The following is a 25,290-nucleotide window of genomic DNA, read 5'->3' on the forward strand; positions in this document are numbered from 1 at the left end:
TCCAAATAACAATAACCATGGATGCTGGGTTATAAGCATCTGGATAGAACTTACAAGTTCATTAAAATGCAGGTCTAAGATTGCCCCAACTTCTATCTTTGGTAGAAGACAGGGTTTTATATCGCCCATGAGGGTGAGGGAGAAGAGACCTATCCCCCTCCCCTAAGGATTAACCCAACTGTGTATTCAAGTATTCAACAAGCTGGTGCCTCTTACTATTAAAAAATGGCTTTTCACAGTATCCAAGATGCTTTTCAAGAACTGCTTCATTTTAGAACAAGGGAACCAATGACTTCAGAGAATGGGATAGGATGAAAACAAGAGCATTTGTAGATAAAGGCTTTCTTCTGTGATTTAAACAACACAGCTTTTTTATTTTCCAACTGTCCTTCCTGCTCCTACACATAAAAATATCAAATATTCTGACAGACAAATGCCACTGGCAGTTTCTTCTCCGCGCCAAAAGTGTAGCTACTGATCAATTTGCAACAATATCTGCTTCTGGGATGGTTGACTCCGAGTGGCTCCCTCTCAAAACTCTGTGGTAAGAGATAGAATGCTGCAAGTTTAACAAATTGCATGTATTCAAGTGGCTTAGAGGATCAATCTGGTGACATATGGGAAGAGGTCACCTGACCTCATTTGTAAGAGAGAGAAAAAGACAGCATAAGAGCCAACCACAGCTGTCATGACAGTTTTATTTCATCCCTGTCCAAGAGTCCCCAAAATCACAACTCCCACCGTCTTCCATGTCTATCCAATAATAGTTCAGAAGCATCCTGACCATGTTCTATACCAGCATTCCACCCCCACCCCCCCGGGGAGCCATTGCAGAAAAAGCTCCGTTTGGCAGGTCAACCCTGAGGTGGCTCGAAACAGCCATAGTTGGGTCTCTGTTGTTCTGATGGGGTTTAAAAGAGGGGAAACTGCCCCTATTCAATCAGCTTCTTGGCCTTGAAGAATCGACGCAGATAGAAGACCTGCCAGGTAGCCAGTCCAATGAGGCAGAACATCGAAAAAATGCTGAAATATAGTACCCGAATGTTGGTAGATTCTGGAACGAACAAAAAACAAACAAACCAAAAAGCTTATTACTCAGAACAAATGGCAAGAATCCCTAAGCCAACCCTCCAATGCCTTCAACCCCACAAACCACCTAGTATCTTTTCATCTGAACTATTCATATAAAACTAAGTACCAAAAAGATAAGCTCTTAGTACTGCGGGCCAAGTGGATCCAAAAAGGCTCAGCTTTCATTCAGTTTTTTAAAAAGGCAACTCAAGATCCTCTCTCATGGCTACTGAAATTTGAAAATTGTGCAGGCAGAAATTATTACTACCGTAATACTGTTCACAGATGGAGCCTGTCTGCCACACATAAATATTGGTTCCTTCACTATAGAATTTTTATACCTCTGCTGCCAACCTCTTGCCTATACCTCTCTTTCTGTATTACACTTTCCACTGGAAGGGGGGGGGGAGTCAAAATTCTACAAAAGCTAATAAGCGTAAAATACACACTGAAGTTGTTTATACAAATAAATACGAAATATAATTTTGCCCATTATATTCCGCACACAGAATTTGAATTTTCTTGGGGCCAGATAAGAACAGTCCTGGCTGCAGATGATAACAAGAAAATAACAGAATCCCACATGAGTGTAAAGAGAAGGGAGTGCCATGACTGTAGTAGATTTGGTGGAAAGGGGGCTTATGGGTACAGCAGCATTACAGTTATGGTGGTGAAACATTGCAGTGATCTTAACTGTATGTTTATAAGTTGATAGATGATGCATCAGACAGCCTTGTCTACACTATAAAGCAGGTATCAAGTAAGCATCATGGCAACATTATCCCCAACCATATGCATTAGTGAGACAAACATACCAACAATACTACTCCCTGAGTTGGAGTACGTACCATTGGTGTCCCGCATCTCCTCTTCCCGCTTCTTCATGTAGGCAAAGTCATTGACAATAGACTCTGAAAGATCCTCCAGGCGTCGCAGCTCCAGCTCCAGTGGCTTCAGCTTCTCTACTTTAGCAATCTGTAAAAAAGAGAGACAGAGAATGAAAATCACAGCCAGAATAAGACTGCGTTCACTTGAAAAGAGAATCCTGATGCAAACAGTCCTGTCTGTGGCATAGTCTCCAGCGACAAATTCAAAACCAAACTAACCAACCACTTGCACCACAGAGAATGCATATGAAAGAATGGGGAGGGCGGAGGCAGAGCCTTGAATAGACATCCTCATCTGCTGTTCGTAACCAGGAGGATGTCTTCTTGTTCAATTGCCTCCTTTTCAGTGCCTTGACATGCAACTCCCCTCCTGGGTAACCTAAAATAATAATATGGAAGCCTTTTGAGGTCAACAAAACCATAGTTTTTCAGCCAACAGAATCTCCAATAACCTTAATTTCCCAGAGATATTAGGAACTTTTCCAGTGCCTAAACCAGTGACAAAACCACTTTGATAGTTTCTTGTTTTAAAACAAGCAGTATATAAACGTTATTAAATAAATAAATAAATATTGAAACACACACACCCCAATCGATAATAATTAAGACACCCACATTTGCATTCCCAGGAGAGATACATGCCCAAAGCAAGCTTTTAACAAGATGGTAGCCTCTCCATATAGCAAATATGGATGTCTACCCAAGTGTTTTCAGTTCTTTCATTTGCATTCTCTATGGTGCAAGTGTCAAATTGGTTTGCATTTTACACTACACTTCTTGACAAATTTCAAGAGGAGGTATTTTGGAGGAGCACAAAATGTTTGGTGAGAGGATTCTCATTTTGCTGCTCCAGGTGGACAGCACAAGAAACATTTAATAAATTTTGTAGATTAATTAAGAACAAAAATGCATGCATTGCTGATGAGGAGTACACCTTTTACTTATCAAACTACAAATGCCTAGGCAAATAAATCAGCATTTGAAACCTCACAATGTGGGACAGTTGCATCGCTAAGGGCCATTATTCCAGATTAGGGGACCTACTACAGAGAAGGCCCATTTATACATCCTTTTACTCTAAACCCTGGTGGGGGTAGTGAGCAAGCCCTACCCTACCAATCTTAAGGACTGAATTGGCTTGCATTGAAAGAGGAGCTCCTGCAGGTATCTGGGCCCCAAGCTTTGTAAACCAGCACCAGCACCTTGAATTGAGCCCAGGAGCATATAGGGAGCCACTGCCATGCTTTACTCCCAGCTAAATGGGTACAGGACTGCAGCCAAAGATTAATTTAATCTGGTATCACCAGGCCCATGCAGAGCTTGTCTTAGGCCCGGGTCAGTCTTGGCATGACAGAGGCTCCTGTCAGGGCTCCCTGGCCCTCTTAGGCCTCCAAGGCCCAGGGCAAGCGTACCTGCCTGCCCCTGTGCCTCCCACATGGGCCTGGGTATAACCCCTAATTTAAAAATCCACAGTTTTGTTGCTGCAACAGAAGTAGGAAACACATTGACCTGGCCTCCTTTGCCACTACAATACTGGGAAAGAAGAAAAATGGACATACATGGTAAAAAAAGAGAGAGCATTCTGTGTTACAGATGAGGATTAAGGATGGTGCCTGGCTTGAGAATGTTGAAGGCCACTATTCTGTATTTTTTCTATTTTATATTGTTTTTTAAATGGAGCAAAGTCTCTGAGGCTTACCTTACCCAAGTAACCTCCACTGCACACAGTTGGACTTACTTCTGAATAAGCATGGAAAACACATCTCTTTTAACTTTTTTGCTTACATATTTCTCCAAGTTGCACCATACATCCCTGTACAGGAAATATCCTACCAAAGGTTTGGTAAACCCAATCCCACCCTCTAATGTCTGGCCAGTGAGAGTAAAGGCGCTAGGATGATTCACAAGCAAGGGAAGCAGAGATTTCCTGTTTCATTTCCCTCCATTGCATATAATAACCATTTAAGGAGAAGGGCAATGTATCCGTACTTCCCTCCTTTGTCAATTATTTAAAAAATAATTTGTTCTACTTTGTGCTGATTTTTCTGACTTGTGAACAATAGCAGTGGGTGCACTGCATTCAGCTTGGTGGCCTCTAGGCACTTTTAAATTAATTTAAAAAATCTTTTAAAAAATTAAATTAATCAGCATACTCATCTGTAGCACAGAAAACAAGTCTCATGTGGCCAGAAAAGCTATTTGGGAAGAGCAGCATAGTTGGAGGGGCTATATCCTAATACAGTAATGGATTTAACATTTCCACAAGTTCAAACTGAAAGGGACAGGTAGGTAGCCGTGTTGGTCTGACGTAGTCGAAACAAAATTTAAAAATTCCTTCCAGCAGCACCTTAGAGACCAACCAAGTTGATGGACTTCCATTTCATGCGGCTCAATACTTAGTTGGTCTCTAAGGTGCTGCTGGAAGGAATTTTTTTTAACTGCAAGGGGTTTAATGTAGCTGCAGTGGAGCTGAGCAGTGACAGTACATCACAGCAGGACACAGGAGGAGTGGGTGAAGCTGAGGAGAGGGGCAGAACCTGAGAGGGCAGTGGGCCAGGTAGAGAAATGACATCAAGGTCACTCACCCCTGTAACAGAACAAACAATAGGACATTAGATTTACTACAATGGTGGCTGTTCATCGCAAGGCCACAAGGGGGCAATCAAACCCTGGGAGACAGCAAACAGCAGCTTTTCATAATTTAGCTAAATTACTGGATTAAGTAATCCTTTCACTTATGTTTTAGTTCTGAATGATAAAATCAAGGTTTAGGAAGCTACATGGCCATAGCTCTACCAAGCAGAATCTGACAATTCCAGGAGAACTTTACAAATTCTGTCAATTTTTTGTTTGGGTTTGGTTTTTCATAAGCAATGATGCAGAAAGGGGGGGAAAACCCTAATGCTCTGTTTAGCAAGAGAAAAATACTGAAAAGCTGAGAACAGTTTTTGCACAAATCTCAATATCCTGAAAAGTACCTCAATTCATGAGGTCAGCTACTAGCCTCTGCCCTATCGCCCGTATACCTTGCCGCAGCTGCCTACTGGACTCCAATTGTCTGTTAAACCAACATCTTCTCTCATTAAATATATGTTTTAGGATTACGGTAAATGGCTGTGAAAAAAATATACACTCCTAACATATGCAATCCACACACCGATTCTCCTGCTGTTTTCTGCTAGTCCAAATGGACCCCCAAATCAGCACAGTCCCAGACCTCTGCACTCATAATTTATTTTATTAAGTGCCCCCTCATTCCCATTTAAGTATACCAATACAGTGGTACCTCGACTTACGAATAACTTGACTAACGAATGTTTTGAGTTACGAACGGGGCTCTGCCCGCCATTTTGGATGTAGTTTAGATAGGATTTTTTTCGGCTTACAAATTTTTAGATAGGATTTTTTTGATTTACGGATCCCCCCCAATAGGCTTCTACTTACGATTTTTTCAACTTACAAAGGTCTGTTCGGAACAGATTAAATTCGTAAGTCGAGGGACCACTGTTCAAGGGAAAACAACATTCAGAAGCACCTTTCATCTCCAACAACAAAAATGAAATAGGTTTCTGTTTTGACTCTCTTAACAAAGCATGCCAACAAGGCATGAGAGCAATGGCCCTTCCCTGCTGCTGTCTATCCCAGTATACTGCCTCTGAAGATGGGAAACTTTATTTAGTGACCATATGTTATTAGCCATTAGTAGACCTATCCATGAATGCGCTCAATCAGCTGTAAAAAGCTATATATGAAACAATAAATTGCTCCCTGCAATGAGATAATCTCTTTCTACATTGGGGGAAACTGTGAATACAGCAACCATGAAATGTTTATTTTAGACTGGTATCATGCTCCTATCCCAGTCTGTGCAGGAAAGGAACTGAAATTTAAGAAAAGGGTTCATGGCCATCAAAAAGCAGTATAAAAAGGGAAAGGTCATACCTTAGTACTCTGAACATATGAGAGTTACTTTTGTCTGGATTGCATCAAATGAAACTGTCTTATCCAGTCAGATAGTACTGACCCATATAGTCCTGTATCAGGTCTCCAAGCTCTCAGGCAGGAGTCTTTCCTAGCACTTCCTGCCAGAGATCCTTTTAATTGGAGATACCAATTCAAGACCCTCTGCGTGCAAAGAAAATGCACTACTACTGAATTATGCATTACCCTTCGCATGCACAAGACTGAAGTTTCAATCTCTGGCATCCCTAGAAAGACCTTTTCTGAGCTTTTAAGAGAGCCATAAATACTTGGCTAGATGGATCCGTAGTCCAACAAAGTACAAGGTAGCTTCATGCAATGTCAGCAGTGTTAGGGGCAGTATTTTTCCGAATGCTAGTTGTTTGAAACTGCAAGCTGAGGGAGTTCTGTTCAACTTGGGTCCTGCTTGCAGGCCTGCCGAAGACATCTGGCTGGCCACTCTGAGAGAAAAAATGCTAGATATCCTGTTTTCCGAATAAATTCAGCTTCATAGCTAATAAATTCCTTGCCAAGCAGCAGATTCCTCCCTAAAATGTGTTTAACAACTTCAAAAAAACTGTTCTAGATGAGCACTTTGCTCAGGGAAGCCCTAGGAATCAGGGAGACTGGGAAAACAGCATTGAACTGTAAGCCTCAAGGCCACATACAGTTGTCACGTGAGTGTCAGGAAGAGAATCAAGAGGCACAGGCAGCAAAAGCAGAGATGTACCTCCTCGTAGTTCTTTGCTTCTACTCCATGCTTCATGTTCAAGGTCACGAACTGGTCTGGCATCCGCCCTGTTCCTGGAACTGCAATGAAAGGATTCATTGTATGAAGTGCTCAGGCTGCCAGTAAATTCCCAGCCACCCGCTCCCCAATACACAGCAGGGAGGGATTTGCAGCTCTCCTCCTATACAAGCCTCGGGACAGCTAAAGAGGCAGTCCAACTATGCCCAAAATCACAGAAAAATCTACAGATAGCATTGGCTAAGGTAGGAACTCTGAGAAGTAATGAGAACAAGCTGCAATGAAGCATGTGGAGCGTGCAAAACACCAGGCACTCTGATTTCCTGCTCTTCGTTCCACTCTCTAGCAATAAAGAAACATGGGATCAGTTTAGACAAGCTGGTAAGAACTAAGTGCTAATTCTAGCCACATAGAAAAGCGAGTATAAACCTGAAGTGGTGTATTAGACTGAACAGATGAAAAATAATAACACAATGAACAGATTTTTCTAAAGTTAAAGATCACCTAGCCAAATATAAAAACCACTGTGGAATGGAAAATCAGAAACAACCCTTGTGGCACTACTATAATACCTGATTGACCCCTGCCCTCCTTCTTACCTCCCTTCTCCTTATTCAAATTATTCCTTCCCAACCCCAAACTTTAAAACTGCCACAAACCTGGTTATGAGTATAATAGTTCCCAAGCAACCAGGTCTGGTCTAGAGGGTCTCCCCTCTGCAATTTACCACTTGATAATCCAGTTCAACCACTGCGAATGCAGGAAATCCAGTACTACAGTAACCTCAACAGGCAGTCATCCAGTTTCTGACTAAGGAAACCCCACCTTCCTCTCAAGCAGTTTGTTCCACTGCTGAAAGCTCTCCCCAGTGAGGTCCGCTTGGTGCCTCTACTGACATAGTTTTACCGTAGTACTGGTAATAACATAAAAAATTTTCTCAGACATTTGATAGATTATGAAGATGATGTTGTGTCTGTTGTTTGTTTGCTGCCAAAGCTTCTGGAAGCCGTTATTTGGGGGGGGGGGTTGTTGTCCATATTATTCATGAAATGCATATGCTTATTTCTGAATGCATTAATATTACAATGTAATTTCATGTTTGTTTTTAAGTATGTTTCACTTTGTTTGGAAGCCTCTGTGTATTAAAAACAACTTACAATTCTACTATATTATTATGATAAAGATAGCAGTTTCTACTGTTTGGAAGTTCTTCCTAATGTTTAGACAAAATACTTTATATTGCCATTTTAGCTACCTGCTTTGGAGTCTGATCTCTGAAACACCACCAAATAGTTTTGCTCCATCATCTATGTCAGTGGTTCTCAAAGGGTGTAGTGCGCTACACTGGTGTGCAGGAGAGGATGGCAATTACAAAATAGTTGTGTCCTGTGTTATAAATCAAGCACTGCTAGGAGTTGTTTCTTTTTGTTTTCCAATGTATTTCTTATCAATAAAAAATTCAGTGTGATGTGAGCAAATTTATATTCAGGAAGTATGGCGCAGAGAAGAAAATTTGAGAAACACTGTACAATGTGATAGCCATCCTCAAGTATCTGAATGGCACAATCCTTCTTAATTATTTCTTCTCAAGGCTAAACATACCCTAGTCCTTCAACCTTCCCACAGAGGACTTTATCTCCAGGCCCCTCTTCACCTTTGCCATCCTCCTCTGGATAAATTCCAGTTTGCTTATATCCTTCTTAAACTGCAGTGCCCCAAACTGCAACTATTTATTTCTTAAGAAAAAAAAGGGGGGTAGAACTGCATGCATTTTCCCCTCAGGCTCTCAGTTCCTAGATAATTATGTTCTTAGCACTGATAATAGGTTCTGGACCTAGCAACATGCACCAGAGCTATGCCCATGAGCCCATGATCTAGCCAATCAGTTTGTCATTCTGGTGTTCGCATTCAGCATGACAGGCAATGAACACACTGTGGAGAAAATAGTATGAGGCTGTTCTCCTCCTCTCCCATTTTTTTTAAAATTAAGGAATATACTCTGTTTTGCAACATATGCAAACAGCCTGCCTTCCCCAGACTTTAAAAAAAGCTAGCTAACCAAACTCTCTATCCACCAAAGAGCCCCTAGCTAGTACATTCACTTCTACTACCATGTTAGAAATTGGCCAGATAACAGGCCCATTTTGTGACTGGTGCAGGTCCAATCGTACCATGTGGAGATCTCTGGATGCCAGGTTGGCAACTGACATCTCCATCTGGCTTGCCCTTCCAGCTTTCTTAAGCGGGTAAGCAGAAAAGCTTATTTATTGCATTTATATCCCAACCTCTTTCTCCAAGGAGTATATGCTTCATCTCTCTCCTCAGTTAATCCCTACAACAACCCTGTGAGGTGGGTTAAGAGGCTGCGACTAGCTCAAGGTCACCTGGGGAGTTTAATGACTGGGTGGGGATTTGAACCCTGATCTCCCAGGTCCTAGTCCGACACTAACCACACCACCATACTGGCCTCCTAGAGTACTTCTGAAGGGTTGCCATATGTCTTGAATTTCCTGGACATATTCAGAACACTGCAGCTGGAAGCAGTGTCCGGGCAGAAATCGGTGAAATGTCTGGGGAAATCGGCAGTGTCCTTTTTGCTGATTTCCCTCAGAAATAGCTCAAAAACATCCCATTTCTTTGTGATTTTGCTTAACAACTTTTCTGTCCGGATTTTCACTTTTTGAAATATGGCAATCCTAATTTCTGCTATGGGACAACTATATAAACTAAGCAGGTAAATAAATATGGAGAAAGCAAAATGCCACTTAGAGAAGGATCTGAAATATTTTCCTTGAAGCTTGACTTTGTTTTAATCAGGATTGTTTTATTTGATGTATTGTAAACTGCTTTGCTTTGAGATTCCCCCCCCCCTTTAAAATATGAAGTGGTATAGAAATTAAATAATAAGAATAAGACTAAATCCCACTGGGGGGAAATGGTGCCTAGACATTCTGCTGTGGCAACTGTAACCTAGGTTTAAGCTGCCATTTGGAGATGGCTTATACACCTGAGTTTCTAACACTGTTCTACTACTGGGATCAGATACATTAGGCTGTGGTCCCACCTGGAAGGTACCAGGTGTTGGCATTGCTACAGTATCTTTAAGGAATGGTCACCAGAAGTTTCTGGATCCTATCTGCCAACTTCATGCAGCCAGTCGGCAACTGCTGGTTACCACAGGAGGAGAGAGTACTTTGGGGCTTAGACCCTGCTTGCAGGTTTCCCACAGGCACCTGGTTGGCCAGAGTGAGAGCAGGAGGCTGGGCTAGATGGACTACTGGCCTAATCCAGCAGGCGCCTCTTATATTCTTACCCTTCTTCTATGATTCTGCCAAGAAAGGTAGATTTATTTCAGTGTCCCAATTCACAGGCAGGTGGCAGCACAGCACAGTATATGAAATGCAATGTGGGGGTAGGGAAGAGAAATGCTCCTCTTCACTGGATAGAAACAGGAGAGTACTTTCCATGGTGCTGCTCCTGACAGCTTCCAAGATGTCATAAATATATATGTAGTTTTCATAATGGTAAATGAGCAAGGCAGTCCCCTGCTACACATGCCACAAGAATCATTGTTTCCAGTTTTTATGCAAGCTTTGAATTTCTGCTATAGCCATGGAAACTAGTTTACATAGTGCATTTGAAAAATACTAATTTCAGTGACATAAGTGAACTCAGCACCAGACTATGAGGAACGTCCATAACTTGCAGAAACCCTGGTAAAGCTTTGGGTCCTTACACTGAGATGACAGGAAGATAGGAAGAACAGCATATGGACTATATACCTAACTCGTAACATAAAAGTAAGAATTGTCAGGATAATAAATTTTAAGTGCTTAGCACTCATATTGGATATGCACCATACAAACATTTTAAATAACAGAAATGACAAAGCACCCCAATTGACTTCAAAGGTAGAGAAAGTACAGAAATCAATACCACACTGACTTAAAAGTGATTATATATATACTTTGCTTAGGAAAAAAAATTATGTTCATTATAAAAGTGAGAATAAGCAAGTAAAATATACTTGACTGGCTAGAATGCGTAATAAAAAACCAAATGGTCACTTCCACTTTAGAAGATAAAGTGTTTTTCATGCTACTATTACACATTCTAGTCTCCCTTAAAACAATCTCCCTTCAAAACATAAAATCACACAACTGTAGATTCTACAATCTCCCTTACAACCATAGAATCACATTACTGTAGAGTTAGAAGGGACCCCCAAGGATAATCTAAACTAATCTAATCTCCTGAAATGCAGGGATCACTGCCAATGCAGGTTTTATATGAAAAGTAGTTTACACATTATAGCCAAATGCTGCCCACAACAGTCTGGAATTTATGAACTATATAAACATCAATATGGGATAACTATTTACACTGCAACAAGGCAACCTACAGATCATGCAATTTTAATTGCAAAGTTGTTCCTCATATCAGAACCAAGAATCCACAGCATCTAGTCTCAGTATCTGCTTAGAGAATTGGACTGAATCCAAGCTCATAATAAAATTAGACTGTGTTGGTTAGACAATGTTATGAAATATGTCTTGACTCTCATTCAAAAAAGTCACTTAAATATACTTAAGGTTTGATGGTTAGAAAACAATTTCTGGTTATGGGTCCTGTGGGAAGGACCTTTTTAACAAAGTCTTCTACTTTTAACAGCAAAATAAATAAGATACCAGTAAATAAAGGGTGAACAAGAGAATGAAATGAATGTTCCAGGTTAGACTTTCAACATGTGCTTGTTGTTAAAAAAAACTTAGATCATTAAAAGTCATTCTGGTGTGGAGGATACAAAATAGCAATAAGGCAAGTGTCTGGCACATGCTATATATTCCAAGCTTCCACATACAATACAAGAAACAGAGTGGCATATGAGGCATATAAATAATATTTTTATTTATTTTATTATTACAAGCATAGAATTACACAAGGACAACTTTGCTGCCCCCAAAGCAGAGTGTGTGACGCAAGGGAAGAGCTCTGGGATAACAATTTAGCACTCACAATGGGGATCTCCCTAAGTCTTGCAAGCCAGCTCTTCCCTCTGCTGGGGTCCCTGCGCAAAAAGCTGTGCCTTTCGCTTCCTCTTCCTCATTTTTGTGGCCAAGTGCTTGAGAAATCACAGTTGCTCAGGCCTCACCTGGCCCAACTGCCCAAATGTTGCAGCTCTGCCTTCTCAAGGCAGCTAAAACCCTACAGCCATTGACCACCACAGGATCTTCAGCTACTCTGCAGACAACATGTCAAAACTTCTTGATGCCAATAATCTAATAATACAAAGAACTGTAGAGATTATTTCTTTATGGGCACTCTACTACAGTGCATTGTGCTGGTATAGGAACTACCAAGGTTTGAGATGAACAGGATGCTGCCGTTAGTTATCTTGGGACACAGACAATTCAACATCCTTCAAAAGGCAAAAACAGTCTGTAACAACCTCTTTTTAAACAACGTATTTAAAAAGCATTCTGATAAAATCCTATATTCACCTATATTCTTCTGTTCTCTCTCTTTCCTTTAGCCAAGGAAAATACTCTTCCCCTAAAAACAGCAGTGAATTTTACTCCAACAGACATACCAATGACAAACTTAGTTGGTCTCTAAGGTGTGGGTTAAACCACAGAGCCTAGAGCTTACCAATCAGGTCAGCAGTTCGAATCCCCGTGACGGGGTGAGCTCCCATTGCTCGGTCCCAGCTCCTGCCAACCTAGCAGTTCAAAAGCACGTCAATGTGAAAGTAGATAAATAGGTACCGCTACAGTGGGAAGGTAAACGGCGTTTCCGTGTGCTGCTCTGGTTCGCCAGAAGTGGCTTTGTCATGCTGGCCACATGACCTGGAAGCTGTACGCCGGCTCCGTCGGCCAATAACACGAGATGAGCGCCACAACCCCAGAGTCGGTCACGACTGGACCTAATGGTCAGGGGTCTCTTTACCTTTACCTTTAAGGTGCTACTGGAAGGAATTTTTTTATTTTGTTTTGATATATGCTCACTGGTAAGTATGTTGTTAGCTGGTTTTAACAAGTCTTCTGATTTACCTGTTTGTTTTTATGTGTTTCTTTAAACTTTTATTGCTGTTCGTATTTTTAGTATTTTGTTGCACTTGTGTTACTGTTAACACAAATAAATAAATCTCTGCGATTCAGAACATTAAGTACATCATGGGCTCATAGCACAGAAGACATATATATGACCTAGAAGTTCCAACAGTGACAGTGGAAGCAGGAAGCTCCCTTGAACCTCAACAAGATGACCACTGTCCATTTGTGTTTAGAAGCAGCATTAAATATGCCTGGAGGTGTTGTGGACTATTTGCCCTAAAGTTCAACCCATATCTTCATGAGGAAGAGGGGCAAATGCGTCACTCCCAAAGGAAATGTCAGCTCTAAGACTTGTTAAGCAATTGCCCTCAAGATCTGGGTACATAATCAACGTCCTGCACACTTCCCCTTCTTCCTCTCGTGACAGAATATACCAATGCAATGGGCCCTCAGTCATTATAACTAAGTGCCACGTCTCTACAAGAAAAGGGTTTCTGGCTGGTTTAGAGATGCTAGTAACTGATTAACGAAGAAACTGAATTCCATCTCCAAGGAGTGGAAAGTGAACAAGCAGGGGTGCATGGACCAATAGAGCAGGGAGCAATAAGACTTAACAATGGCTTTGAGGACACACACAGCACAGAAAGAGTATTAGCTAAGTGAGGGAATGATAAAAGACGAAATGTAATATTCCCTTGCCTCTTGAACAGAAAAATCAGTGTACAGATGGTGGAATCCCTCTTGGGTGTCTCATATGAATAGGGAACAATGGTGTTAATTTTTACCTGAAGCAGAAAAGAGAATCAACTGCAGTGTCTGTGTTTCTTCCTTTCCCCTCTCTGTTTACTGGCTAGAAACAGTTGGTTGTGCCAGTGCCCTCTCAATGTCAAGTGTGTATAGGCTACAGTGGGGAGAATTTGGGCCCTCTCCTAAATAAAATTCCAGTTACCGCACATCTCTATCTGCCGTGGAAGACAGCAAAGCACTTCTTTCATGAAGAGACTCATAAGACTTCTGTCATAGCCAACCAGTCCTCTTCTATGATCCTGTTTTTCTTGTGTCTCATTCTGGATTATAAAATTTCCTTTGGGTGGGCAATTGTGATTTCAGCACTGCTCAAATGCAAACACTTCTGGGAAGGAATGCAACAACTGGCATTCATTAGTAATTTTAGGAACTGACTCCCTTGGGATTAAATGTTCTCTCTCTGTCCAGAAGACCTCAAAACACTTGGCAAAGCAGATACCCCTGGCCTGTGCTCAACGTTACCCTTTTAAATGGATCCTACAAGAGATAGAGAAGGGGCATACCAGGAGCACCAAACAGGGACTATCAAACTTACCCACAGGGAGCTTGCTCTCAAAGCAGGCTTCAAACATGTCATAATCCTCCGTGGTGAAAGCAAATTTGCCCTTAGTTGCATCCTCCTTGACATAGAGAATATGACCAGCTGAGTCAGTAATCTGTAGGAAACACGAAAAATAAGAGAGGCAAAGTAGTTAACATCCAAGTTCTATGTTAAATTATATGGGGGGAGGAAGAGAAGACAAAGATCTTCCTAGAAAACTTAAGACTTCTGTGCTTTTCTTGTCCCCACCATAGGTGAAGAGATTTTTGCTAAATTTTTAATTTCAAATTCATTTATGCTGTCTCCATCATTAGCCTCTGGCATGTTAAGTTGAAGACATTCCCATAAAAGCATCCACTAAAAACGAAAGTCAGAAGATTATGTGGGAATAGGAAGGGGGGTGAACTCATTCACTTTACAAAACATACATTATCAGCAGCTCTGAGTAGACAGGTTTTGGGTTTACAGTGACCAGACAATAATTGCATAATTTATAATTGTGTAACTAACAGCTCTAGGAGACAGCGCATTTGTATGCTCCCCCACTGCCAAAGGAGCAAAACATAAAATAAAGCAAGCTTTAAAGGCCCCATGAGAGCATGTTAAAAGTCATGCAAGGCCTTGTTTACCGCAGTTATAGCTTCTCCTCAAACATGGTTCTTCCATATAGAAGTGACTGATGCATGCACACACAAACTAGTTCCTTTCCACCATCAGATGGGCCATGTCCAAAAATATATCATGTCAGCTCTACTTTTCTCTTCATCTGGCACAACAAGATAGTTGCCTACATACTGCCAGGCACGTTGCCCTAAGTATACCTAGTATGGGCAAACTGCTTAAAAGTCAGCCTACACAATTGTGGGGGAGCAGCCATTCAGGGAGGGGGGAATGTTCCACCACAATACTCTGGCATTATGCACAGTAACATCATCATCCTTCACAAACACAGCTTTTCTCCCCATACTGCCAGCCTGAACAATAAGCACCCACACGAGACTGAGAGCAAGTAGGATGAGAGCCATTAAAGAACCTCCATCACGTAACCAACTAACACATTGGGTACATTCTTCCAGAACGGAAAGCCTAACTGTTAATTATCACCACAGTGATGAGCTATTGAAACACGTGAAAAAGGCATGACAAAGAATCACTGTTAACTACAAATGATAAATCCCAGTCAACAGCTGATCTGAGACTAAGATCTTCAAGCAGAATTTTGTCTCTGGAAAATAAACTAATGTGTGACCATTAATAACTTGTCTACCCTGACAAGTTAAGGTGCTAATGTGAGCAGCTGGTTAAAAAAACACCCAGACTTTAAAACTTTTTATTCTGGATGAGCAGAGCAGGCCAGATGTGGGGGCAGCCAGGTACACTTGCCCCAGGTCTTGGAGGGGTAAGCTAACTGTGGGTCCCCACCAGGGACCAACTGCTTTTTTGCTTGAATTTATAACTTTATTCTAACAAGACTCCCACCCCAGGCCTCAGAGAAAATCTGTACATGCCTGGAGCAGAGGATATTTGTTCTGTAGTTATTTCATCAATTGCCAAAGTCAGGACCCCAACAAAGGCTGCTGGCATATAACACCCTATTGAATCAGTGTGGCCTTCTGGGGGAAGGAATGCTTAATGTACAATCTCAAACTAAGTTAAGACTTCATTGACCAGCATGCTAGACCACTCCTGGATAATGAGTATTTGGGTGGGGGTGCAACACAGGCATCATTAACAGCAGTTTTAGGTAATTAATGCTAAGTCATGGTTTGTTTAGACAAATTGTGGTTTGTTTTGATGTCTGAACCCAGTCCAATGTATTAATTGTGGTTTGTTTGCTAGCCATAAACTATGTGAAGCCATGGTTTGTCGCTGGCTTATGAAACATGATGTGTTTTAACTCCTTTGGCACAATGGGTTAGTGTGTCTGGCTGTTAACCAGAAGGATTGTGGTTCGGGCCTACCCAGGAACAGCTGTGTGCAGAATTTCTGCATTGCAGGGGGTTGCACTAGATGGCCCTTGGGGTCCCTTCCAACTCTACATTTCTATGATTCTAACTATATTTTGGTCTATATTATGTCTAAACCCAACAGCTTTGTTTAACCATTATTGGTTTGCCAACCTCACTCCAAGCTACAGAGCCACAAGGCAAGAATAGTTGGAAAACAAACCAAGCTTTGGAGAAACAAGTCATGGCTGATTTGCTCATTTACAAGACAATTGATGCTTTGTGGCATTTTGGGTAAAAGCAGCCATTGTGTAGTAGCATCCAACTCCCTCCCACCCACCCGCAAGTACATGTATAGTGCTGCACTTCTGAAAAATGTACTTTCATAAGCATGCTGTTTAATTTTTATATGTTTACAATTTCTTGTTTCTAAGTCTCATGAAGGAAAGCATACACACGGAGAGAGGCACAGGAGCAAATGGACATCAGACAACATGGTGTAAAATGTACTTGTATAAAACTAACATCAGAACTGGGGCACGGGGGCAGAATCCACCCACCTATGAAGCAAGTGCCTTTTTACAAGAGATACAACTAATTTTTAAAAATACATTTTAACTCCCAGAATCTTTCTGACAGCTTAATAACTTCCACAGCAGGAAGCATTTGTCCAAAAGAGGATGGTGAAGAACCTGGAAACCAAGTCTTATGAGGAAGGGTTGAAAGAGCTAGGCCTAGGGTGTGTTTAGCCTAGAGAAGATGGAGGAGGAGGGAGGAGGAATGTGATGGTGGTCTTCAAATATATTGAAGGGCTGTCATGAAAAGATGGATACTTATTCTCTGTTGCTCCACAGGGCAGGATTAAAAACAACAGGTGAAAATTCCATGGAAGCAAATTTCAGCTAACTTCCTAACACTAAGAGCTTTAAAAGAGTATTAGACAAATTCATGGAAAACAAGGCTAGCAACAACTATAAGCCATGATTGGCCATGTTTTACCTCTACTGTCAGAGGCATTATACCTCTGAATATCAGTTGCTGGGAATCATGGGTGAGTAGAGTGCTGTTGTGTTCGTGTCCAGCTTGCAGGTTTCTCACAGGCATCTGGTCAGCCACTGTGAGATAAGGATGCTGGACTAGCTGGGCCACTGCTCTGATCCAACAGGCTCATCTTATGTTATTATTTGTTCAAAAAGGGAACAGACTACCTCAGATGATGGGCTCTCTTTCACTGGGATATTTAAACAGAGGGTGGAGAGCTATCTGTCAGGGATGCTGTAGTTACACCTTATGTAACAGAACCTGCACTGAACAGGGGCTGGGTGAGATCACCTTCAGGGTGCCTTCCAAAACGTGTTTATTACATTTATATACCACCTTTATCTTCCAAGCTCAAGGTGGTATACATGGTTCTCCTCCCCATTTCATCCTCACAACAACCCTGTGAGGTAGGTTAGGCTAAAAGATGGTGATTGGCTCAAGGTTATCCACAGAGCTTCATGTCTGAATGGGGATTCGAACCCTGGTCTCCCAGGTCATAGTCTAACCCAGGCATCCCCAAACTTCGGCCCTCCAATGTTTTAGACTACAATTCCCATGTTCCCCGACCACTGGTCCTGTTAGCTAGGGATCATGGGAGTTGTAGGCCAAAACATCTGGAGGGCCGCAGTTTGGGGATGCCTGGTCTAACCATTACGCTAAACTGACCCTAATTTCATCTAAATTAGACTACAGTACTACCGGTATGATGAAGGAAGGGAATATTAAAAACCAATAATGTTTTTGTGTGTGACAGAAATGCTGTGGAACAAAAACAAATTCCAGGGTTACATCCGCTTTGTTTGTTTCAAAAGTACATTGCCTCTTTAGCCACTATTTTGCACCTGGCTTTGGTTGGTGACCATTAGTATTCTAGTAATAAAGCAAAGTAGATCCTGCCAGCATGAAATCTACCCACCACTAATATACAGAAACCTGGGCCACAGGACTTTCTGCTTGGTTTTATGCATGCTGACTCAGACATAAATAAGTCCCAACTTCAATGTGATTTATTCCAGAGGAAGGGTGGTTAGGAATGCAGTCTCTGTTGCATGTAACAGACTGTGTATCCCAAAACTGACACGTCACTCTAGCAGTTGCAATTATTCTTCTCCAGACTGGTCATACTGCGTGGTATCCAAGACCAAAGCAAAATCCTTTTCTTGGTCAATTAGGACAGATCAACACAAGAAAGAACCTGGGGATGCTGCTGAAAACCAACAGCCATATTTCAAGGGCCCTACATTATTGGCTACTATCTAACTCTATGGGAACACACAACGTACCAATAATTTAACATGGGCCAAGTTTAACTAAATTAGTACCAGGATTGCTCAAAATGGGGCTGCTCCATATGCTTTGTAACAAATTGTTCTGCACTTATTAGTTTTTGCAGCTGCTTTTGAATATATCAGAATGTCACAGCCGTGTTAGAAACTCAGATATAGAAGCTAGGCGCTAAATGGCACCTTAAGCCTAAGTTGTGGCCACCACAACAGAATGTCTATTTGCCAGCAGGTTGGACTAGATAACCCTCAAGGTCCATTTGAATGCTACAATTCTATGATCTCAACTACACTGCTTGACTATAGCTTACTCTTACCACAATTCACTTGTCCCAGTATGTGAGGAGAAACACACACAGTGGAAATTGTATTAACTACCGGTATGTATTAAGGCAGAGGTTTTTTTAACTGTGGTCATTGAGTTCCATTTGTGTGGCCTGTGGAAAAGCTGCGGGACAGTCAGCTATATCTGTACTCAGCCCTGCACTTACTTTCCTTGATGTGATGATGGAGGACTAAGATGCCCAGCACAGGGTCCATGATTCACGCAGCAGTGCAGAAGCACAAGACGTGTCTTTTGCTGTGCACGAGTCAGCAGGCTCAATGGAGATGCCAGTTGCCAACCTGGCAGCGCCCAGAAATCTCCACCACATGGTTGCAACTGGACTCCCGCCAATACCAAAACGCACCTGGCGCCCGGGGAATTTTGAACACCGTGTCCGAGAGCCCTCAATTTTCACAGCATGGGGATATACCTGTCTTGGTAGCATCACCGCTGTGGTGAAAGCTATAAACCCTTTCATCACTGAAATTCATCCTTCCTTCATCTGGCAGCCTAACAACAACTCTGTTTTCTGTTTCATGGTGTGGGGTGGGAATGCTTTCCTCCTCTTGAAACTTGGGCTGGAGTTCTTCAGTCCACTTCTTATTCTGAGGATGCAACAGCCCCCTCCGATTATGGGCTGCAAGCACGGCATGCTCAAAAGCAAAGGACTACTGTACTAAGGAGGGCAAAACTCAGCGAGGGCGGGGGGGGGAGAGAGAGAGATGGGAAGTTAAAAGAGCCGTCGTGGGTACGACGTGTCACAGAAGTGTTTCCTCAAGAGAGCAGGGGAGGCCTGCGAAACAGCCTGTTGCACGCGCACGGAGGAGCAGCCTCCGAGCCACCTTCCTCCCCCGGGAGGGCCCGGAGCTGAGGCCTAGTTCCTCCTTCCGCCTTTCGGCGTTATCAGGAGAGCCACGCAAAGCTGACGTGTCCTTACAAGGGAAGGGCCTGGAAGGCAGCGGAGCCGCCGGTAGCGCCCCGAGGCCTACGCAACGCCTCCGCCCGCGACTCCCCGCCCTCTCACGGCGCGCTGTGAATAACACGAGCGGGGGGTGGGGGTGCGGCCGGCCGGCCGGCCAGCCTACGCCTACTCTGGGTCAGCCGTCCGGTGTCCCACCCGCGCGAAGCCCCCGCTTTCCCTCTCCCGGGCTGCACCTTGAGGTTGGCGGACGGGCCGCTCGACGAGCCCGGCGGAGCGACGACCTCGTACTCGCCGGTGACGAGCATGTCTCGGTGGATCTCCTCGCGCAGGCATTTGCGGGCCTTGCCCGGCAGCTGGAAGGAGATGGGCCGCACGGGGCCCGGCAGCAGGGCGAGCAGGAGGAGGGCGAGCAGGGGCGGGAGGGAGGCCGGCCTCGGGGGGGAACGGCCGCCGGGGAGCGACAGCGGCAGCAGCAACGGCAGCAGCATGGCGCGAGTACGTCCGAGCAACACAAGGCCGGGCTTTCTGCCTCCGCCCCCCCCCTCGCGCGCCGCTGCCGGCTCCAGGCACGTGACCCGCCGCCGCTTACGTGACGGGAGGGAAGAAGAGAAGGAGGCGGCCGCTTCGCGCCCAGCGAGGCATTTGGGAGAAGTCTTAGCGGCCCGGCCTGGAGAAGCAGGGGGCGCTACTGGCTCCAAGATAGTGGGGGTTAAATTGAGCCCCAGGAGCCCCGTTTTCACCGTCATTTCAGGGCTGGGGCGCGAAGAGTTACCCTGAGGAGGGGAGCTGCCTTTGAGTACACGTAGTGTACCTTATATGTGGCCTTTTCTTGCTACAGGATTAAGCCGAGGTTGGATGGCCATCTGCCATGCATGATTTAGCTGAGATTCCTTCCAGGCTTGGACTAGATGACCCAGGGGACCCCTTCCCAACTCTGTGATGCTATCTATGAACGTTGCCTCTGTATTTGGAGTATATGCCGCTAGATCAAAGCCAGTAGGTGGGCGGGTTGCCGAATCTGCCTGTGTTGGTGCTGTAAGATGGTGCTCCTTACTCACTTACCTGAAATAAAGTCTTACTTAAAGCAACAGGATTACTTTTTACTGGATGGGTTTAGGATCAGCATTGCCAACCAGACCTAGTTTGTCTCTGCATACCAGCTGCTGGCAAATCAAACGTGGGACGAGTGTTGTTATTGTTGCTGCTGCTGCTGCTTCTTCTTTCTTCTTTGGTGATCACAAGTAAGATTGTCTTCCATAAACACGTGTAGAGGCCAATTCTGGATCCACACGGCTTGCCACAGAAGGGACATTGGTAGTACACACTATAGTTTGTGCCACCATTGGAAAGGAAATGGCATCTGTTGAAGTCAAGGGATTGCCAGTTTGTGATCTAGAAAAAGCAGCCCGTTTAACAACACCTGCCTAGTGTTGCAGTCCACTAACATACACAAACCTAGCTCTGAAGAGGAGCTGCAGTCCTGCCTGCCATAGCAGGCAGAAGGCTGTGTGAGAAGAGGACTCCATAACACCAAGACTGAAGTCAATAAGCTTGATTCGCATCTTCCTTAGCAATCTTTCTATGAAGAGCTTGTTCCATAAAGTAGGTGCTACACACTACTGATTCTTACTCACCATCTTATGTTTTTAATGTGTCATAGCATATCAATATACTTTTGCATCTAGTAGCCTCTGTTTTTGCATAAGCAGTACCCACTCCTTGCATGTATGTAGTTTTTTTTAAACTAAGTTAAGCCAACATTCAGAAGAAGAAAATTATTAAGTTAGTGTTGGCAAACATATGTCTATAACTTTTATCAATAAAGTGTGAAATTCTGCATTGACCCTGGGACGATTAATATACAACCTAAGTGTGTGGATTATATATATGTAATAGAAGAACAAATTTCAGGCTTGTGAATGGCCTTTGACCGTGCATAGAACCTTTAATGTAAACCGAGAACTGGGATCTACCGTATGTGCCTAAATCCTTACAAGTCCAGGCCCTGCTCATAAAACCCAGGCACTTTTTCATGGCATATGAATATTGTGCAAGCCCAAATTTATGTACCCCACCATGTGTATAACCAGACACCAGGACTGCATGTGAACTACACTTTGCACTGGTTATTTGTTCTAGGCTTGGCACAAGGAGTTTAAAAAAGTCATAGTTGTCCAATCGTAAAAGTGTATGTGCATATGACAGGAGATATGTATACAGTATGTGCAGCCAGAAATCATCTTTGAAGTTTCTGTTCATGGCCAAACTGGCAAGTTGCTATTCGGCTTAAAATAAGCTTGCTTATTCAGCCATGTTAACTTCAAAGACATCACCAGCTGCATATGCACATGGCTTTGTAGGATGTTGGCCAAATCAACTAAAAGCAAACATGAAAATAATTTCTGTATTGAAGCAAACTATCATCAATCCATTTCCTGCACCTGGTGCAAGGTTAGATTGGTTTTGATAGGGAAATGAACATGGTAGTATCTGGTCTAAAAGATACATATTAGGTCAGAAAGAGAAGTGTAGAACTCGACACATCTGAGGATCGAATCTTCAGTCTCTCCACTGAAGATGCTGCAAATGACTGAATACCGGTAAGTAGCTAGTCATTCATGCTTTTGCTGCTCTTGAGCTAACAAAGGTCATGGTTTCATTTTTATAATAATTCGTGCTTTCAGGACTTGGGACAATCTTAATACAGCACATGAAGAGAGATAACGTGTTCCAGCTATCATGCTCCCAGCTGTCAGTCTCCTCATTCAAGGCCTTTAATAAATTCTTACTTCTAGCCTTCAGCTTCTGAAAAGGAACACCACAGTTCAGATGGGCTAGCTGCAGTAGTAGACAATTTGGGAGACTAAATTATTTCACTCTCAGGAACTGAGAAGAAATAATAAAATTACCTCCCTAAGAAGGTAGGATCAGAATACAAGTGATTTATGACTTCATTACACACACACCCCAAAAAGCCACAAAAACTTCTCAAAACCTTTATACAGAAAATTTACAGGTTGAGAGAAAAGCAGGACCAAAATTTAACAGCTCCAATACACAGGTCTGTTGTTCCTTCAGGCCTGTTTCCAGAATCTTAACACAGAAGATCCCAAACTCACTTTTTCCAGCATTAACCTATAATTAGATTACTTCTGGGTATGTAAAGAACTGGTCCTCAACTGGTGGGTGGGGATTTATGATTGAGAATAAGCTCCACTGAACTCAGTAGGATTTACTTTGGAATGGACATGTCTGGGATTGTGCTGTCAGACATGTTGCTTGGCAATTACAGTGGTACCTTGGTTCTAAAAGAATCCGTTCTGGAAGTCCGTTCCAAAACCAAAGTGTTCCAAAACCAAGGTGCGCTCTCCCATAAAAAGTATTGCAAAATAGATTAATCTCTTCCAGACTTTTAAAAACAACCCCTAAAACAGCAATTTAACATGAATTTTACTATCTAACGAGACCATCGATCCATAAAATGAAAGCAATAAACAATGTACTGCAGTCACACAATCAATCAATCCATCAATCAATCAGTAGCTGAACGCAAAATAAATAGCAAAAACAGACCTCAGCGTAACACTCAAAACAGAAGTGTGGCACTCAAAACAGAAGCGTAACACTCAGAACGAAGCATGTTCAGCTTCCGAATTTTTTTTTACAAACTGGAACACTTACTTCCAGTTTGCAGTGTTTGCCACTGTTTGGGTTCCAAGTTGTTCAAGTACCAAGGCGTTTGAGAACCAAGGTACCACTGTACAATAAATGGAACCCCATCTCTCTTTTTTTTTTAGAAAAAACTTTATGTCATTTAAAAAGACATACATAAATGTTCAAAAGAAAACAAGACATTAAAGTAAAAATACACATAAACAAACTGAATAAAAATAACATCATACTCAAATCATAACTACATTAAATCATATCATAAACAAAATTTAATAATGTTTAAATCATATATAAACCAAAATTTTACAACATTAAAGAAAGAAAGAAAGAAAAGAGAACAGAAAAAGGGGAGGGAAGAAGAGGATCCCAATCGTTAAACTTATAAAGGTTTGGGACCATTATACAAGGAAAAGATAGGGGATCCTACGCCCTCTATTCCCCCCCCACCCCCCTTCTAAAAAGAATTGACTTCCAATCACCCTGTACTCTGGTCTGCAGATGTTCTTTATCATTATTTACACACGCCTTCTTCCTATTATTATTATTTTTTTAATTTTGATTTCATGTGCCTTTTATATTTCTGCCAAGAGATTGCTTTTTTCTATCTGTCTTTTTTGATATTGCTTAAGCAAGCTCCAATTTTTTTCCAGACTCTCCTCCTTTATACCTTTTACTCTACCTGCTCTTATTGATAGATTTTGATACATTATCATCTTTTCCACCCAATCTTCTTTTTTTGGTATTCTTTCGCTTTTCCAATTTATTGCGACAAGTAGTCTGCCAGCCACTGCCGCGTGCATAACTAAACATCTATCCTTTGCCATTATTTCTTTGCTCAATAAACCTAACAAAAACATTTCAGCTTCTTTTTTGAAAGGATATTTTAAGATTTTTTTCAGTTCATTGTATATGTCGTCCCAGAATTTTTTGATTTTTTTACATTGCCACCAGATGTGTATTTGTGTTCCCAATTATTCTTGGCATCTCCAACATGTACTACTTACTCAAATCTCCAACATGTACTACTTACTCAAATGGAACCCCATCTCTTGGATGTTTACTTGGCAGCAGTAAACTTGGCTGATCCATTGGGGCAAATGGAACACTGCCAAACCAGTATTGATTCCTCCAAGGCCACATGCCTGCCTTCTTACTTACAAGTAGTGGGAGAAAAGGTTTGGGAGCCACTGGCCTAGACAATGGAGCAAATACAATACTTCAAAATCAGGACATATTAATGCCTTGTATCTGAAAGATTCCCTAGTGCTATTATCCTTGTTGTGGGGCAGGGGTTGAAGGAAGGGGGAAGTTGGCTTGATAAAGACTGAGTCAGCACAAGACCAGTGTGCAAAAAGGTAGGAATGGGAAGCACTGAATGAGCACAGGAAGTCCCCTTTCCTCCCAGCACAAGAGGAAGGCACTTGTCCTGGTCCCCCACCCCACAAAAAAAAAGCAGACTGGCACATGGAGTGAGGCAGTATTAATATCTTTTCTAAAGTAAGACTTCTGCAGGATTTGGTGCCTCATCCAGACCACAGTAAGTGTGACTTAGACCAGATGTGGGTACTTCTGCATTCTGAAGTTCCGTAAGAAGGGCTAGACTCACCAGCTTGGTTGGTTTGAGGTTCAAAATGCCCTCAAGGACATGGAAAAAAAGGAACTTGCTATTAATATGGCACCATGGATTAAGGCCATCAAAAACATTTTGCAAAGGAGGCATGTTAGGCAATAAGGTGGTTTGACACAGGAAAATGGCCAGCATCCTTGGTTGACTTAGCATAGCCAGTCTTTTGATCTGTGGTGCTTTCCTGAAGAAGAGCTTCTGCTGATATGGGAAAATTTACATAGGTAAGTTGTTCCACTAATGCCTGTGAAGGGTCCCTGTGTTACCGGTAATAAGCACTTGCAGGAGTCAAATCGACTATCTAAACCAGGGGTCTCCAAGCTTTCCTTGCCTCGGGCCGGTGTCTCCAGCGATGATTGCGCGGAAGGCGGGGGAGCGTGTGCCTGTACGCACATGCACACACTATTTCC

General features: G+C 42.6%; 1 protein-coding gene across 1 annotated transcript; it reads right to left on the bottom strand.

The window, feature by feature from the left end:
* Window positions 1-681: 681 nt before the first annotated feature.
* On the bottom strand, window positions 682-20,096 carry TMED10 (transmembrane p24 trafficking protein 10). The gene is made up of 5 exons (XM_035108282.3): window positions 19,818-20,096; window positions 14,062-14,182; window positions 6,649-6,728; window positions 1,920-2,046; window positions 682-1,054 (listed from the first exon to the last, which is right to left on the bottom strand). Exons 1-5 carry the CDS (start codon window positions 20,070-20,072, stop codon window positions 933-935), a joined length of 705 nt encoding a protein of 234 aa, XP_034964173.1. The 5' UTR covers window positions 20,073-20,096; the 3' UTR covers window positions 682-932.
* Window positions 20,097-25,290: the final 5,194 nt, after the last annotated feature.

Source organism: Zootoca vivipara, chromosome 1 (assembly GCF_965207765.1).
Source record: "Zootoca vivipara chromosome 1, rZooViv2.hap1.1, whole genome shotgun sequence".
Lineage (NCBI taxonomy): Eukaryota > Metazoa > Chordata > Lepidosauria > Squamata > Lacertidae > Zootoca > Zootoca vivipara.

Excerpts from the sequence above, each read along its gene's own strand:
- TMED10 (XM_035108282.3), bottom strand. The coding sequence starts at position 20,072 with ATGCTGCTGCCGTTGCTGCTGCCGCTGTCGCTCCCCGGCGGCCGTTCC. Across the intron at positions 14,183-19,817 it reads GCCCGTCCGCCAACCTCAAG|ATTACTGACTCAGCTGGTCA; the intron begins GTGCAGCCCGGG and ends TGTTTCCTACAG. Across the intron at positions 6,729-14,061 it reads TGAGAGCAAGCTCCCTGTGG|TTCCAGGAACAGGGCGGATG; the intron begins GTAAGTTTGATA and ends CTTTCATTGCAG.